Source organism: Phyllobates terribilis, unplaced genomic scaffold, assembly GCF_046119375.1.
Source record: "Phyllobates terribilis strain yellow unplaced genomic scaffold, ASM4611937v1 Scaffold_391__1_contigs__length_1789467, whole genome shotgun sequence".
Taxonomy (NCBI): Eukaryota; Metazoa; Chordata; class Amphibia; order Anura; family Dendrobatidae; genus Phyllobates; species Phyllobates terribilis.
The window spans coordinates 1,061,490-1,076,457 of record NW_027363151.1 but is presented as its reverse complement, the minus strand read 5'-3'; the positions used below and the strand labels follow the sequence as shown (position 1 = coordinate 1,076,457).

At 46.4% G+C, this 14,968-nt stretch overlaps 2 protein-coding genes across 6 annotated transcripts in view; both read left to right on the top strand.

Annotated features, from left to right (window-relative positions):
* LOC141224344 (uncharacterized) overlaps positions 1 to 14,968 on the top strand; it is an 859,055-nt gene that overhangs the window by 473,266 nt on the left and 370,821 nt on the right. The window lies entirely within an intron of this gene.
* Positions 458 to 4,058, top strand: LOC141224336 (uncharacterized). 5 transcript variants are annotated; one of them, XM_073666923.1, is made up of 8 exons: positions 458 to 534; positions 885 to 964; positions 1,624 to 1,779; positions 1,907 to 2,052; positions 2,182 to 2,361; positions 2,445 to 2,568; positions 2,652 to 2,749; positions 2,948 to 4,058. In XM_073666923.1, the coding sequence occupies exons 4-8, from the start codon at positions 1,975 to 1,977 to the stop codon at positions 3,164 to 3,166; spliced, it is 699 nt and encodes a 232-aa protein (XP_073523024.1). In that variant the 5' UTR covers positions 458 to 534; positions 885 to 964; positions 1,624 to 1,779; positions 1,907 to 1,974; the 3' UTR covers positions 3,167 to 4,058. The 5 variants fall into 5 exon arrangements, with proteins under 5 accessions (XP_073523024.1, XP_073523025.1, XP_073523022.1 ...); XM_073666924.1 differs by lacking the exon at positions 1,624 to 1,779 and having other exon boundaries at positions 2,948 to 4,056; XM_073666921.1 differs by having other exon boundaries at positions 464 to 964; positions 1,624 to 1,764.

The following is a 14,968-nucleotide window of genomic DNA, read 5'->3' as shown; positions in this document are numbered from 1 at the left end:
GCATGATACTCGTCTAACTATTCGAGATGAGCATCAGAGCAATTTATAATCTGCTGATGTGAACATGGTCTTAGCCGGACTCTTCTGAGTATTGTCTTTCAAGGCCGCCCTCCCTGGAAGGGGTTAAACATACGAGATTTCGGCCTTTTAGCTCCTGGTATGAAGTGGATAGCACAATCATATGCCGCCATATCGTAGACGTCCGGTAACTGGTGATAATCACCTCATGTGTCGTCTATTTGTCTCCAAGCAGAGAAAATCCCACGTTACATTCACACATAAAACTGTAGAAAAGGCGGCGCGGGGTAATTGTGCCAGTAGTGAGGGGCAAATAATGCCGGAAATGTCACTGACTGCGGAGACGTCTCCATGTAGCGTCTTCACTCCGGATATCACTGTACAGGAGCCGCACAGTTCACACTGCGCATTCACTGAGGCCCCTGATCATGTGACCCCTGACTCCTCCCCTCCTGTGACCTCATCACAGGTCCTGTGCGCACAGCCATATATGTGGTGGTGGCTCTGCAGGTGGAGGTATGTGGAGATCCCCCATTACTGGGCGCAGGGGGCATTAACCCCTTCAGCACGGAGGCTCTTTTGGGGTCTCTGTGTGGTGTGAACAGTGAGGTAACAGCTGTGGACAGAATGCGGCTTAGCTGGTTCCCGTCCACATTAGATCCATTCAGACGACTGCAGGATGAAGGACAGAAGCCCAGAGAAGTCCTCACACAACGCCATTATTCCTCTCCTAGTTCCAGCACAATAATGTAGATAGTAGTGATAACCGTCCACACATAGAGGACGATCCAGGACCTCAAATAACATAAAACTTTTATTCCTTCATTTTATAACCTTATGTCACAATAATGATGGGACGTCATCAGAACATTGGAGGAAAGAATCCAGAGAGGATTAAGGTGGAGGTGACGCGTTTCGGAGTGATACTTCATACCCAGAACCGAAGGTAAGAATGAAACCCGAGCAGGATATAAATGTCTGGAGCAGCCGCTCCTGTGCACAGGATGAATGGCGGCATTAATAGATGTAATAGATGTGATACAAAGAAAGACAATGATGAAACACAATCATCTTACAGTCATCACAATATGGCCCCTTCACCGGTCTGGTAATGTAAGATAAGATCCGTCCTTCTCTTTATACCCTCCGATACGATGGATTTGGCCTCAGTGTCCAGGAAGCTTCACGGTTCAGCAATGCTCCTCTGCCATCTCCCCGACACCTGAACTATTTACCCTTTCAATGCCACAAAACTGAAAGTTCTTTCAGTCACCAGTGTGTTCTCTTAGGAAATGTGTGGAAACGTTGGAAGAGTTAATGGCCGCGGGATTAGTGGGGTCTCCTATGTGCACATTAATTCTCTGCCTTATTTACAGGAGGAGCATCCGACATATCTGACATTACATCCCAGACACTGAATACAATATACTACAAATTCTCTGCTGCCGGTGATACATTGTGTAATGAAATGTTTTATTTAATGTGATTAAATCTATTTCTTGTGTTCGGCATATTTACATGGTGGACATTTATCAATGCCGCATTTGTGAAAACCCAAAGGTGTAAGCCAGGTTCTCTTATGTGTTTCTCTTGTGATTAAACCAGGAAACAGGAGTTGTGAAAGGGTCGGGGCCGAGAACAAACAACCATCTCATAATAACCATCAAACCACCATCTTGTGAGAAAGTATTCAGCTACAGACTCCGAGGAAGAAACTGCTGGTCTTCTGTGGCCAAAAATATATAGGTTTTATTACTAGATGTAAAGCAGAAAACTAAATACTGTAAAATAATAAATCTCCTCATATATTTCCCTTATTGTCTCCAGTAATTGTATTATTACACAGGATTTTTATGATGTTACGTCGGCTCATCTTCTTCTCATTCAGGTCTCTACCATATCAGATCCTCTCAGTGAAGATCTTCTATATAAGAGAATTTTCCTGATTTACCAAAGATGGATATGGACAGAGACAAGATGGCAGAGAAAATATTATATCTCACTCTAGAGATCCTCTTCCGGCTTACTGGAGAGGTGAGAGATTCTGATGACGTCACATTACATCATTGTTATCTATGGGAATAACAGATGGACAGAACTGGAGAAGTGAGGACTCTGGAAATGTCTGTAGTGAGGTTTATTAATGTGTCTCTCCATAACCAGGATTACACAGTAGTGAAGAAGACCTCTAGTGAGCGCTGTCAGGACCCTGTGTCTGAGAGATGGGGAAGACCCCTGAGCCCAATCACGAGGCCTCCACCTCACCCCCTGATGCATGAGGACATCAATGACCAGAAGATCCTAGCACTCGCCTATAAGATGATTGAGCTGCTGACTGGAGAGGTGACACTGCTGGGAATGCTGGGACATTATACAGTAACGCTATGAAGGGATCAGGGGGATGACGGTATTATTGCATGTGTCAGGTTCCTATAAGGTGTCAGGATGTCACTGTCTATTTCTCCATGGAGGAGTGGGATTATTTAGAAGGACACAAAGATCTGTACAAGGACGTCATGATGGAGGTTCCCCATCCCCTCACATCACCAGGTAATAGACTAGACTAAATACACACGGCCAATAATTATCTGTATGTAAAGAACGAATTCAGTCCCTGTATGTGTTTCCTCCAGTTTTATCCAGTAAGAGGACAACACCAGAGAGATGTCCCCGTCCTCTTCTTCTACAGGACTCTAAACAAGAAGATCCCAATGTTCCTCAGGATCATCAGGTAGATGGAGAGAAGGTGTCATGAGATCTCCCCTATGATGTGTAGACGGCTGTGAAGGTCTTGTGCTCAGTCTTGTTTTATCCACCAGTATTATATGTTTTATACTTGTGTAATGAAAACGGTGGAGATGGCAGGATTAGAACTGATCATAGATGTGACTTCTCCATCTGTCTGTGACTTTTACAATATTTGTTTCAGGGTGAAGATCTGACCCATATTAATACTACAGAGACATATGTGAGGGGTGATGAGCGGTGTAAAGAGGAGTTTCCTACATATGACTACCGTAACATGTTGACATGTCTTTCTGGTAATGAGCTCATTTTTTATGACAGTGTAAATTTCTCCTGCAATGACTTTGTCCGGCCATTAGGGGTCAGCAAGAAACAAGTAAAAAAAAGCCCGGGAAAACACTGATCCAGGAAGTCCAGAAAGAAGGCAACAGGTGTCTGAATGCTGTTTTGATGTTGGAAAGCTTATACAGACTGGGGCCATACTGTGTGTCCAAGGAGAGGCTGTGCCCTGTGAGTAACTGAGATATGTGACCGGTCACCAACTGTGTAGTCAGTTAGGGAAAGCTAGTTAGTGATTCCAGTAGTGCTGAGAACTGCCTGGTGTATATCACTGCTGATGGTTTGAGCAGGCATGATCCAGAGATTGTGAAGGATCTGGTATACTAAGACTGTGCACGTGGATACTACAAAGGAGCCCTGTTGTGAACTACACTTTGAGACTGAGATTGATTCTAATTCCTGCTGACACCTGGATGTGCTGGAGAGCTTGGTGAGAAGGAGAAGCAGATCAAACCCTTTGGCCGGAGATCAGAGTCTAGCTAAAGGTTTCGTTTGTTAACTGTTTGCATATGCATTAAGTCTGAGAGATTTCTCTTTGCTCTTGTAAGAAGAGAAACTGTACACTGTATAGGTAACGCGTTGGTAAAATATATATGAGTGTTCTCTAAGGGGAAAACAAGGGTACCCAGATCTCATTGTATTAGTGTGGGAGGGGGGTATAAGGTTATATTCCTGGGAGGACCACGTGCCACTTTCGCGGTAGCGTCCTTGGTAGGTCCTGTACTGAATAAGGGTGGGAGCGGCATAGCCCAGGGGTAGATTGGCTCATCCCCGCGAGATTGGCACTTGGGCTCTCTCGGGCTGCATAACTTGTATTTTGTGTTAGTGGCTGTTGTGGCCCATATTTTGTAGAATTGTTTAACCTTGTCATTTTTGTGACCAGTAAAAAGAAAGTTATTTGCCACTATACAAAGGTCGGAGTCATTCATAGCAGCGCCGTATTCCTCATACACATGCGACCGGAGTTCCGGTCGTTACATCTTGGCGTAGTCGGCAGGATACGGTGCTCGCCATGAATGGCGACAGTAGCGCGGAAGGTGCTGCCGCGTCCACTGTAGTACGCCACCCCCCTTCTCCCGTTGTGACCGGTAGAGACCGGTTAGTTGGTTGCTCTGCAATGGGCGTGCTACTTAACCACCTGGCCAAGTTTGATGGGTATAACTTGCTGTTCAGTGATTGGGTAGGCAGGGTGAAGAATGCTATTGCCTTGCACGGTGTCAGCTTTCAGCTGCAACCGGAAGTCACGCTGAATGCTCTGGAGGGGGATGCCCGTAAAGTTGTCATGTTAAAATCCGAGGATAGGCGAAAAACGGTCGACGACATCATCCGGATACTAGGGAAAGCATTTGATCACGTGGCGGCAGCAGGGCAACTACGAGTACAGTTTTTCGCCCGGACCCAGAGAGACGGGAAAAGCCTGATCCAGTATGCTATAGCGCTGGAGGAATTGCATCAAGAGTAGTGTTGAGCCACCCCCGTAGTGTTCGAGTTCGGTTCGTCGAACACCCGTGTGTTCGCCGAACTGTTCGTCGAACACCTTCGAACACCGTTAAAACCAATGGCAGGCAAACAAAAACACATAGAAACACATAGAAAACACCTTCAAAGGTGTCCAAAAGCTGACAAACTGCTCAGAAGACACAACTAACACATGGAAAAGTGACAAGTACATATAGTCATGCGAAAAGAAAAGAGGTGGAGGAGTAAAAGGAGGGGGAGACACAGATATAGGCATGTCATGCCCTTCTAAAATCCAAAAAGTGAGAAGCCGACACGTTCAGTCCGCTCCTGCCCGTGCCACCTCCGTGTCGCCGGGTTTGCGCTAGAGCCGCGGTGAACCCTGACAGCCAGCCCCCCTCTCCCAATACTGGTGCCTGTCCGCTGGTGGGTCGAGCGAGCCCCCCTGTGGTGGAGGCAGCTCTAAGCTTTTTAATTTAAATTGTCTCTGTAATTTGAATGAATACACTTTAAATCCATTTACAAGGATCTATTGGAGGGCAAGTCTCATGCCAGCAGCCGCGTAATTCCAGCTCCAGTAGCGTCCACTAAAGCTGCTGCAGTTAAAAAGCTTTTATAAGGATCGAGCTCGGCTGTCCACCGCAAGGCATCCTACTGCCAGTCCCAGCCCCTATGCCTTGGGGTGCCTCCTGATGCTCTTCACTGAGTATCCCGGGGTCCCGAAGCATTTCCTTTGAAAAAATTAAGTGTCCAAACTACAGGTGGTGTAGCTTGCTTAACAGCCGGGATAATCCGCTGACTAGCAGACACTGCTACTAGGCACAAAGTATTTCCTGGGCTATATGCAGTTAAAAATTTGTAATTAGATACTCTCTTTGGATGCTGAGAAAGCATTCCATAGAGTCTCCTGGCATGCCATATATGATTCTCTTAAAAAGCTTGGGGTAGGGGTCTAGGGGACCCTTTTATAGCCAAAATCACGGCCCTGTATCACAATACGTCACCTAGGCTGAAGATAAATGGAACTGTAGCACCCTGAGGGCTCGGTTGCTACAGAGGTATTGCACCTCACCCAGAGGTGTGATATCTCACTCTCAGATAAGGATGGAGTGTGGATCAGGACCCGACACCTGCATGCATTACACCACATTGCCGTGGGGCAGGGCGACCAATATGCCTCTGAGATGGGCACGACAGTCCCTGTCCCTGGCTGGAGTGGGGGGAGGGAACACTGAGGAAGGGGAACCCTGTAGTGCAGGAGCAGGTAGGAAGCAGTTCCTGGGTGCATTGAGAAGGGAGTATAAAAGGTGGGCACCATCTTAGTTCAGTGCAGAGAAGTCTGAGCAGAAGTGGCAGGGAGCAGGGGCTCTGCATGAGCTCTGCTCCGGAGGCGGGCCTAGTAACAGAGGCCCAGGCCTGGAAGAGGGAGAAGGAAGGAAGAGGAGCGGAGAAGGCTCCAGGAACGAGGAATGAAGGGATCCCAGGGGTGCGGACGGGCGAGTCGCCACCGCACGCCCGAATCCACCTGCGTGGAGGGGTCAGGCCAAAGGGGGAGACCGGTCCCCGAAACTAGTGGAGGCAGGAAACGACCCTCAGCTAGAAACCGGAGGCTGTGACATTTTATGTGGCGCAGCCCCTCGCTACACCCGCTAGGTAGGCACCACATAGGGTCAGGTAAACTGGCGCCAAGTTTACCAAGAGGAGGCCCGAGGCAGCCGGACAGAAGGGTTGGTAAGAAAGGCCAGACAAAGGACACACAAAGGGAGTCCTGTGAAGCTCTCCAAAGTTATCTGGGAGTTGTCTGAGCCCCTCACCTGGTGAGCACAGTACGACGTGGGCAGCCGTTACCTGCAGACGTGGTCTGGATAATAAGAACTGTGAGTAAAGGCCCTGGACTGCATCACTGACTCCGTGTCGTTACTGCTGCTGCCCTGCACCATCACCCCCATCCTCCGCATACACTGCCCTGAGGCTATACTCCTCCTGTGGGGAGTTATGCTACGCTCTGCTGCACCCACAACACCAGCCTCAGCGGTCTGCCCTGCAGCGGCGGTTCACTCTGACCGCAATCCACGGGTGGCGTAGTCGGACATTTAAACATCAAAACCACATAAATAGTTCCGCCACTGGTTTGACCACCCTGAGCCACGGAACCGGGTCGCCGCCACGAAGACTACAACCACCAGCATCCACCAAAAAGGGTCCGGCTCCGGGTGTCCCAAGGCCCAGGGGGTGCATCAGAACATTTTCATCACCTTTCACAATCACCAATGGGACAAGGCAGGGATGTCCTCTGTCCCTTCTCTTATACATCCTAGTGACGGAGCACCTGCTCTCATCAATTCGCCATAACCCCAATATTAGGTGGATTGAGGTGGGAGGCACCGAGTACAAGTGCTCTCTATTTGCTGATGATGTCCTAGTACATATCACTCAATCACATATATCCATCCATGCTGTTATGGCTGAAATAGATCACTTTGTTACATGGTCAAATTTTAAAATCAATGCAGCGAAGTCTGAGGCCCTCGATGTCTCCCTCCCCAAATCCATATAGGATTCCATCCAGTCCAACTTTCCCTTTGCCTGGCCCTCACAGGGTATCAAATACTTAGGAATTCCTATTCATAGAGACCTCTCCCATCTATGTTATCTTAATTTTGGGCCCTTTATTGAACAATTCCATACAGACCACGGTTGGCAAGTTAGAACTGTAAGATTCACTACGTGAACCACTGGTGTTTTGTGGAAAAGCACATGTACACCGCGTTCCAAATTATTATGCAAAAAGTGTTTAGGTGTGATAAGGGAAGAATTTGTTTGTTTGTCAGTTAAACTCATTGATGGTGATGTGTGTCAGGGCTCTTTATATCACTGTAAGCAATTGCAGACACCTGTGCTAATTAGTTTGGCAGGTGTGTCCAATGAAAGGCAAGACTACTTAAGAAGGCTCTCTCACATTATTAAGCAGCCTACATTTTCTGCCAAAATGGGAAAGAAAAAGGATGTGTCGGCTGCTGAGAAGCAACAAATTGTGGAGTGTTTAGGTCAAGGCATGACTATAATCAACATTGTGCGATGATCAGGATGAAGTGTCTTGGCAATCAAGAAGTATGTAGCTGATTCACAGTACACACGTGTGCGTGCTGATAAGGGCAAATTGAGGACTCTTTCCTACAGGCAATTACGTCAGGTTGAAAGAGCAGCGGCAAAAAAGCCTTGTCATAGCAGCAGACAAGTTATTGAAGCTGCTTGTGCCTCCAACGTCCCCCGAACAACAAGATGCAGGGTCCTTCAGAGGTTTGCAGCTGTGCATACGCCATCCTGTCGACCTCCTCTATCCACTTCACACCAGCAGAAACGGCTCCAGTGGGCCAAACATTACATGAAGACTGATTTCAAAACTGTTTTGTTCACGGATGAGTGCCGTGCAGCGCTCGATGGTCCAGATGGATGGAGTGGAGGATGGCTGGTTGATGGACACCCCACGCAAACACGGCTACAGCGCCAACAAGGAGGAGGTGGAGTAATGTTTTGGGCTGGAATCATGGGGAGAGAGATTGTCGGCCCCTTTAGGATCCCTGAAGGCGCTAAAGATGAACTCCATAATGTATGTGGATTTTCTCAAACAGCACTTCCTGCCATGGTTCAAGAAGAAGAACCGTGTATTTCACAGCAAGATCATTTTTCTGCATGATAATGCACCATTTCATGCTGCACATAAAACATCTGCATCTCTGGCTGATATGGACATAAAAGGGGACAAACTTATGGTGTGACCCCCATGCTCCCCTGACCTCTACCCCATTCAGAACCTTTGGAGCATCATTAAAAGGAGTGTCTATGATGGCGGGAGGCAGTTCACATCTAAGCAACAGCTCTGGGAGGGTATTCTGTCCTCATGCAAAACAATTGAAGCAGAAACCATCCAAAACCTGACAAATTCAATGGACGAGAGAGTTCAGAAGCTCCTTTCGAACAAGGGGTCCTATGTGAAAATGTAACATCACCTAGAATAAAGTTTTGAGTTGAAAACTGTTTGATTTCAGTTTCTAACAACCTGCTAATGCTTATAATTTCAAAAATGACCATTTTTTTGGTCTTTATTAAAATGAAAAGGTTGATCGAAAAGTTTGGGGGATCTAAGAGTGTGGCAACCCAGTAGTCATGATTACTTCGAATTCTGACAATATGAGGGTCATGCTGCAGGTAGTGCAGCAAGAAGGCACTTATGTGTCTTGCGCATCTCGGAGCCCCAAAATTATTTTCCGGGCTAGATGCAGCTAAAAATTATTTTTAATTTTAAATCTGGTGGAGCTTATTATAGATGGCCTAATAGGATCAGTGCTGCACACTGCTACAAAGCCCAAATTATTTTCCAGTCAAGATACAGATAAACATGATTAGTAATTTGAAAGCTTAAAACGTTTGGTAGGGTGATTTTAACCAATCATCAAGCTTTTACTCTCCCCAGGATGACACAGGGGTAGAAAAGTCGTTTCGGATCCATGATTTGTTCATCTTTATGAACGTGAGTCTGTCTACATTATCAGTGGAGAGCCGCGTGCGCTTATCTGTCAGCACACCACCAGCAGCGCTGAACACACGTTCAGACAGAACGCTGGCTGCGGGGCATGACAAGATCTCCAAGGCGTAAGTGGCTAGCTCCGGCCATTTATCCAGATTGGAAGCCCAAAAAGAGCAAGGGTCCAGTGACACAGTCGTGGCTTCAATGTTTACTTGGAGATACTCCTGTACCATCGTCTCTAGGCGTTGACTATGTGTCAGACTTCTTGTCTCCTGTGGCCTTGCAAAGGATGGGCTAAAAAAGTGGTGAAATGATTCCGCAAAATTGATGTTACCAGCAGATACTGTGGTTCTGTTACGGTTTGAGTGCTGAACACTTGACGGTCCCACGGTTGGCAAGTTGGAACTGTGAGATTCACTACGTGCACCACTGGTATTTTGTGGAAAAGCACATAGTGATACATAGTTTGTAAAGCCGAATAAAGACTTGCGTCCATCAAGTTCGACCTGTAAGTTCTGTAGTTGCTAAAGTTGATCCAGAGGAGGGCAAAAACCCCAAATGATTTAGCCAATCTTCACCTGAGGAAAAATTCCCTCCCGACTCTGAAACCAGCAGTCAGAATAAATCCCTGTATCAACCTACTATTTTATTCTATTTTTAAGTATATGCAGAAATCTGCCTGGTATCTAGAAAAGCATCCAGTCCCCGCTTGAACTGGTGTAGTGAATCCGACATTACAGTCTCCTCACTCAGTGAATTCCATATTCTCACTGCTCTTACCGTAAAGAACCCCTTCCTATGCTGGTGCTGAAACCTTTTCTCTTCCAGTCTTAGTGAGTGCCCTCTTGTTACCGTAATATCCCTCCTTTTGAACAAATCCCGGGCAAGGTCTCTATACTGTCCCCTAACATATTTGTACACATTTATTATGTCCCCCCTCAACCTTCTCTTTTCCAGGCTGAATAGTCCTAGTTTTGCCAACCTCTCTGGGTATTGCAGTCCCTCCATTCCCTTTATTAATTTTGTTGCCCTCCTTTGTACCTTTTCAAGCTCATTTATATCCTTTCTATATATTGGGGCCCATAACTGAGCACAGTATTCCAAGTGTGGTCTGACCAGTGCTTTGTACAGTGGAAGAACAATGTTCTCATCCTTTGCAGCTATACCTCTTCTGATACATCCCATTACCCTGTTTGCCCTTACAGCAGCGGCCTGACTTTGGGCACTCCAATTTAGTTTGCTATCAATCAAGATGCCCAAGTCCTTCTCCATCTCTGAATTCCCCAATGATTTCCCATTCAGTGAGTACTGGTGACTTCCATTTTTCCTTCCCATATGTATAACCTTACATTTCTCCTCGTTAAACCTCATTTGCCATTTAATGCTCCACCTACCCAGCTTATCCAAATCCCTCTGAAGGTCTTCACTATCCTCTTTTGTATTAATTGTTTTACATAACTTTGTGTCATCTGCAAATATTGATATTTTACTATTTATCCCGTTGACTATGTCGTTAATAAAGATATTAAATAACATTGGGCCTAGTACAGACCCCTGTGGTACCCCACTAGTGACGCTTACCCAATCTGAGTATATTCCATTTATAACCACCCTCTGCCTTCTATCCTTTAGCCAGTTAGCTACCCACTTGCAGACATTTTCCCCCAGCCCCATCATTCTCATTTTGTATACCAACCTATTATGTGGCACGCTATCGAACGCTTTTGAGAAGTCGAGATACACGACATCCACTGGTTCCCCCTGATCTACTCGAGAGCTAACCTCCTCGTAGAAGTCAATCAGGTTTGTTTGGCAGGAGCGATTCCTCATGAATCCATGTTGGTTCGGGGTTAATAGATTATTAGCGTCAAGATGCTCCATGATTGCCTCATTAATAAAGCCTTCAAAAATTTTGCCCACAACGGACGTCAGACTCACCGGCCGATAGTTTCCGGCGTCACTTTTTGCTCCCTTTTTGAATATTGCCACTACATTCGCCTGTCGCCAATCAAGTGGTACAGACCCAGTCTCAACAGAGTCCTTAAATATAAGATATAACGGTCTGTCTATCACATTACTTAGTTCCCTTAGTACCCGTGGGTGTATGCCATCAGGTCCTGGTGATTTGTTTATTTTAATGTTACTGAGGCGTTTCTGTACCCCAGCTTGGGTTAGATTTGTCATACTTAGTGGAGGATTAAGCTTGTCACTTCTCATTTCGCCTGTTAGTTCTTTTTCCTTTGTGAAAGTTGACGAAAAAAATTTATTTAATAGATTAGCTTTATCCTCATCTTTCTCTATGATTTTGCCTTCATCACTTTTTATCGGTCCAATATTATTCGATTTAATCCTTTTACTATTTATATACGTAAAGAACAGTTTGGGATTTGATCTACTTTCCCTAGCAATACGTCTCTCTGTTTCCTCCTTTGCTATTTTTATTTGTTTTTTGCAGGTTCTCGTTTTTTCCTTGTAACACATTAGTGCCTCCTTGCTGTTTTCCTGTTTTAATCTCTTGAATGCCTCTTTTTTGCTATTTAACGCCCCTTTTACGTTCTTATTCAACCATATTGGTTTCCTCTTATTTCTGGCCCTTTTATTCCCATACGGTATATACCTCTCGCACTGAGTATTCAGAATTCTTTTGAAGGTTTCCCATTTACTATTCGTATTTCCTTGATTAAGAACTTTGTCCCAGTCTATAAGTTGAAGGTTTTCTTTCAGCTGATCAAACTTCGCCCTCCTAAAGTTTAATGTTTTAGTTGTTCCCTTATTGATAACCCTACTGAAGGGCATTTTGAAATTGATAATATTATGATCGCTATTACCTAGGTGCCCCCCTATCTGTACCTCAGTTATTCTATCAGGCCTATTAGTCAATATTAAGTCCAACACTGCCTTCCCTCTCGTTGGTTCCTGCACTAGTTGGGAGAGATAATTATCCTTGATATTTGTCAAGAACCTTTTTCCTTTCTGCGATCTACAGGTTTCTGTTTCCCAGTCAATATCCGGGTAGTTGAAGTCCCCCATTACAATCACCTCATTATGTTTTGCTACTTTGTCTATTTGTCCTAATAGCAGTTTCTCATTCTCCTCTGTTATATTGGGTGGCTTATAGCAGACCCCCAGTAATATTTTATTATTATTTTTTGCCCCCTCTATCTCTACCCACATGGACTCGACCCCCTCTTCTCCCTCTCCTATATCTTCCCTTAGTCTGGGCTTTAGACGTGACTTTACATATAAGCAGACTCCTCCGCCCTTCCCCTGTTTCCGGTCCCTTCTAAATAAACTATAATCTGTTAAATTTACCGCCCAGTCGTAGCTATCGTCTAGCCAAGTCTCTGTTATACCTACGATGTCATACCTCTCCTCCGATATAAGCGCCCGCAGCTCATCCGCCTTATTGGTCAGGCTTCTTGCGTTGGTCAGCATGCAAGATAAAACTTTGGGGTTATTTAGCATCCTATTCTTCTCTAACGATCTAACTGTACTATCCCCACCCCCCTCTCCACCCTCATTATATTCACTTCTCCCCTTCCCCCTTGCTTGCCTCACATCCCACCTATTTCCTTGGTTCCCCCCCCCCGTCTCTAGTTTAAAAACTCCTCCAACCTATTAGCCATCTTCTTCCCCAGCACCGCTGCACCCTCCCCATTGAGGTGCAGCCCGTCCCTACGGTAGAGCCTGTAGCCGACAGCGAAGTCGGCCCAGTTCTCCATGAACCCAAACCCTTCTGCCTTGCACCAACTCTTTAGCCACTTATTCACCTCCCTAACCTCCCGTTGGCGCTCCTGTGTGGCTCGCGGGATTGGTAGTATTTCTGAGAAAACTACCTTGGAGGTCCTTGCCCTAAGCTTCCTACCTAGATCCCTGAAATCATTTTTAAGGACCCTCCATCTACCACTCACTTTGTCATTGGTGCCAATGTGGACCATGACCGCTGGGTCTTCGCCAGCCCCACCCAGTAACCTGTCAACCCGATCCGCGATGTGCCGGACTCGAGCGCCAGGGAGGCAGCACACCGTTCGGCGATCCCGGTCTTTGTGACAGATTGCCCTGTCTGTCCCCCTAATAATAGAGTCACCCACTACCAGGACCTGTCTAGCCTGCCCTACACTTCCCCCCCTCCCCCTCATTACTGGAGCATACACTCCCCCGGCGGTCAGAGGATCTGTCGTGCTCCAATAATGCCGGTTCTGAACCAGCCTTCCTATACTTCTTCCCTCTATCCCTTCTAACCGTTACCCAGCTCCCTGCCTGTTCAGCCTGCGCTTCCCCACTAAGCTCCACCCCCAGTGTTGACCCATTGAGTGTCTGCTCGGTGAGCAGCAAACTCCGTTCCATGTTGTCGATGCTCCTCAGTACCGCTATCTGAGCACTTAGATCCAGGATTTGGGCTTCCAAGTGCACGATATGCTCACATCTCTCGCAGCAGTATGGATCCCTGAGCGGTAGCTCAGGGAATGCATACATTGCGCAAGATGTACACTGCACGGCTCCGGCCAACATGGACGTCATTCTAAATATGGGGATACAGTCAGTATATATGTACAAGTACAAAACACAATTATTTATATATAGGTGTATGGACGGGGATCAATTAGGGATGTGCAAGTGTATCGATTAGATATCGGCGCGGGATCAGTTAAGTATGGACGGGGGATCAATTAAGTATCAATTAAGTATGGACGGGGGATCAGCTGAGTTGGTCAGGTGGATTAATTAAGTGTGGACGGTGTGTCAATTAACTATGGACTGGGATCAATAAGTATGGACTGGGGAAATAATTAATTGTGGACTAGGGATTCAATCAATTAATTATGGACAGGGGGTTTAATTAAATAGGATGGGGGGTAAAGCAAAAAAATAGGTATGGACGGTGGGTCAATTAACTAAGGACTGGGGATCAATAAGTATCAATAATATCAATAAATATGGACTGGGGAAATAATTAATTGTGGTCTGGGGAATCAATCAATTAATTATGGACAGGGGTTAATTAAATATGGTGGGGGATAAGGCAAATAGATAGGGACTGGGGATGAGTAAAAGTGGACAAGGGGAATCTATTAAATAGGACAAGGGGGATCAATCAATTATGGGCTGGGGGGGTCAATCATTTAAATGTGGTCAGGGGGATCACTTTAATATGGACGGGGGGTGGTCGGGGATCAATTAAATGAGGACGGGGGGGTCAATTTAATGTGGTCAGAGGGATCAGTTAAATATGGACGGGGGTGTTCAGGGGAATCAATTTAAATATGGACGGGGGGGTAATCAATTAAATATGGACTAGGGAATACAATACAATTACAATACAGATACAAATACAATACAGTACAGTACACACTTGGGTTCAGTAGGGCCGCTTATCGCGGCCTCCTGCCCCTCACTCACCTCCTCTAGGGACGCTGCACGCTATCACAGCGCGCTTGTCCCTCCGGTCGCCTCTTACCGGTCCTCCTGATCACCTCCTGGTAACCACCACCTGGCACCCTCCGCTGGCCGGCACTGCACGCTGCCACAGCGCTCTCTTGCGCTCGTCCCTCCGGTCGCCTCCTACTGGTCCTCCCGGTCCGCTCGGTCACCTCCGCCTGGCTCTCCTCCCTTCCCAGGAGCTCAAATGTAAGATTCTGCAACAGTCTCTGCTGATACTCCTGCATGCGTGCATCCCTTTCTATGGCAGGAATAATTTCTGCAAATTTACTTTTGTACCGGGGATCTAACAGTGTGGCAACCCAGTAGTCAGGATTATTTCTAATTCTCACAATTCGAGGGTCATGTTGCAGGTAGTGCAGCAAGAAGGCACTCATGTGTGTTGTGCATCCAGGAGCACCAAGTCCCTGTTGTGTTGGTGGCGAGGTAACAATCATGCTT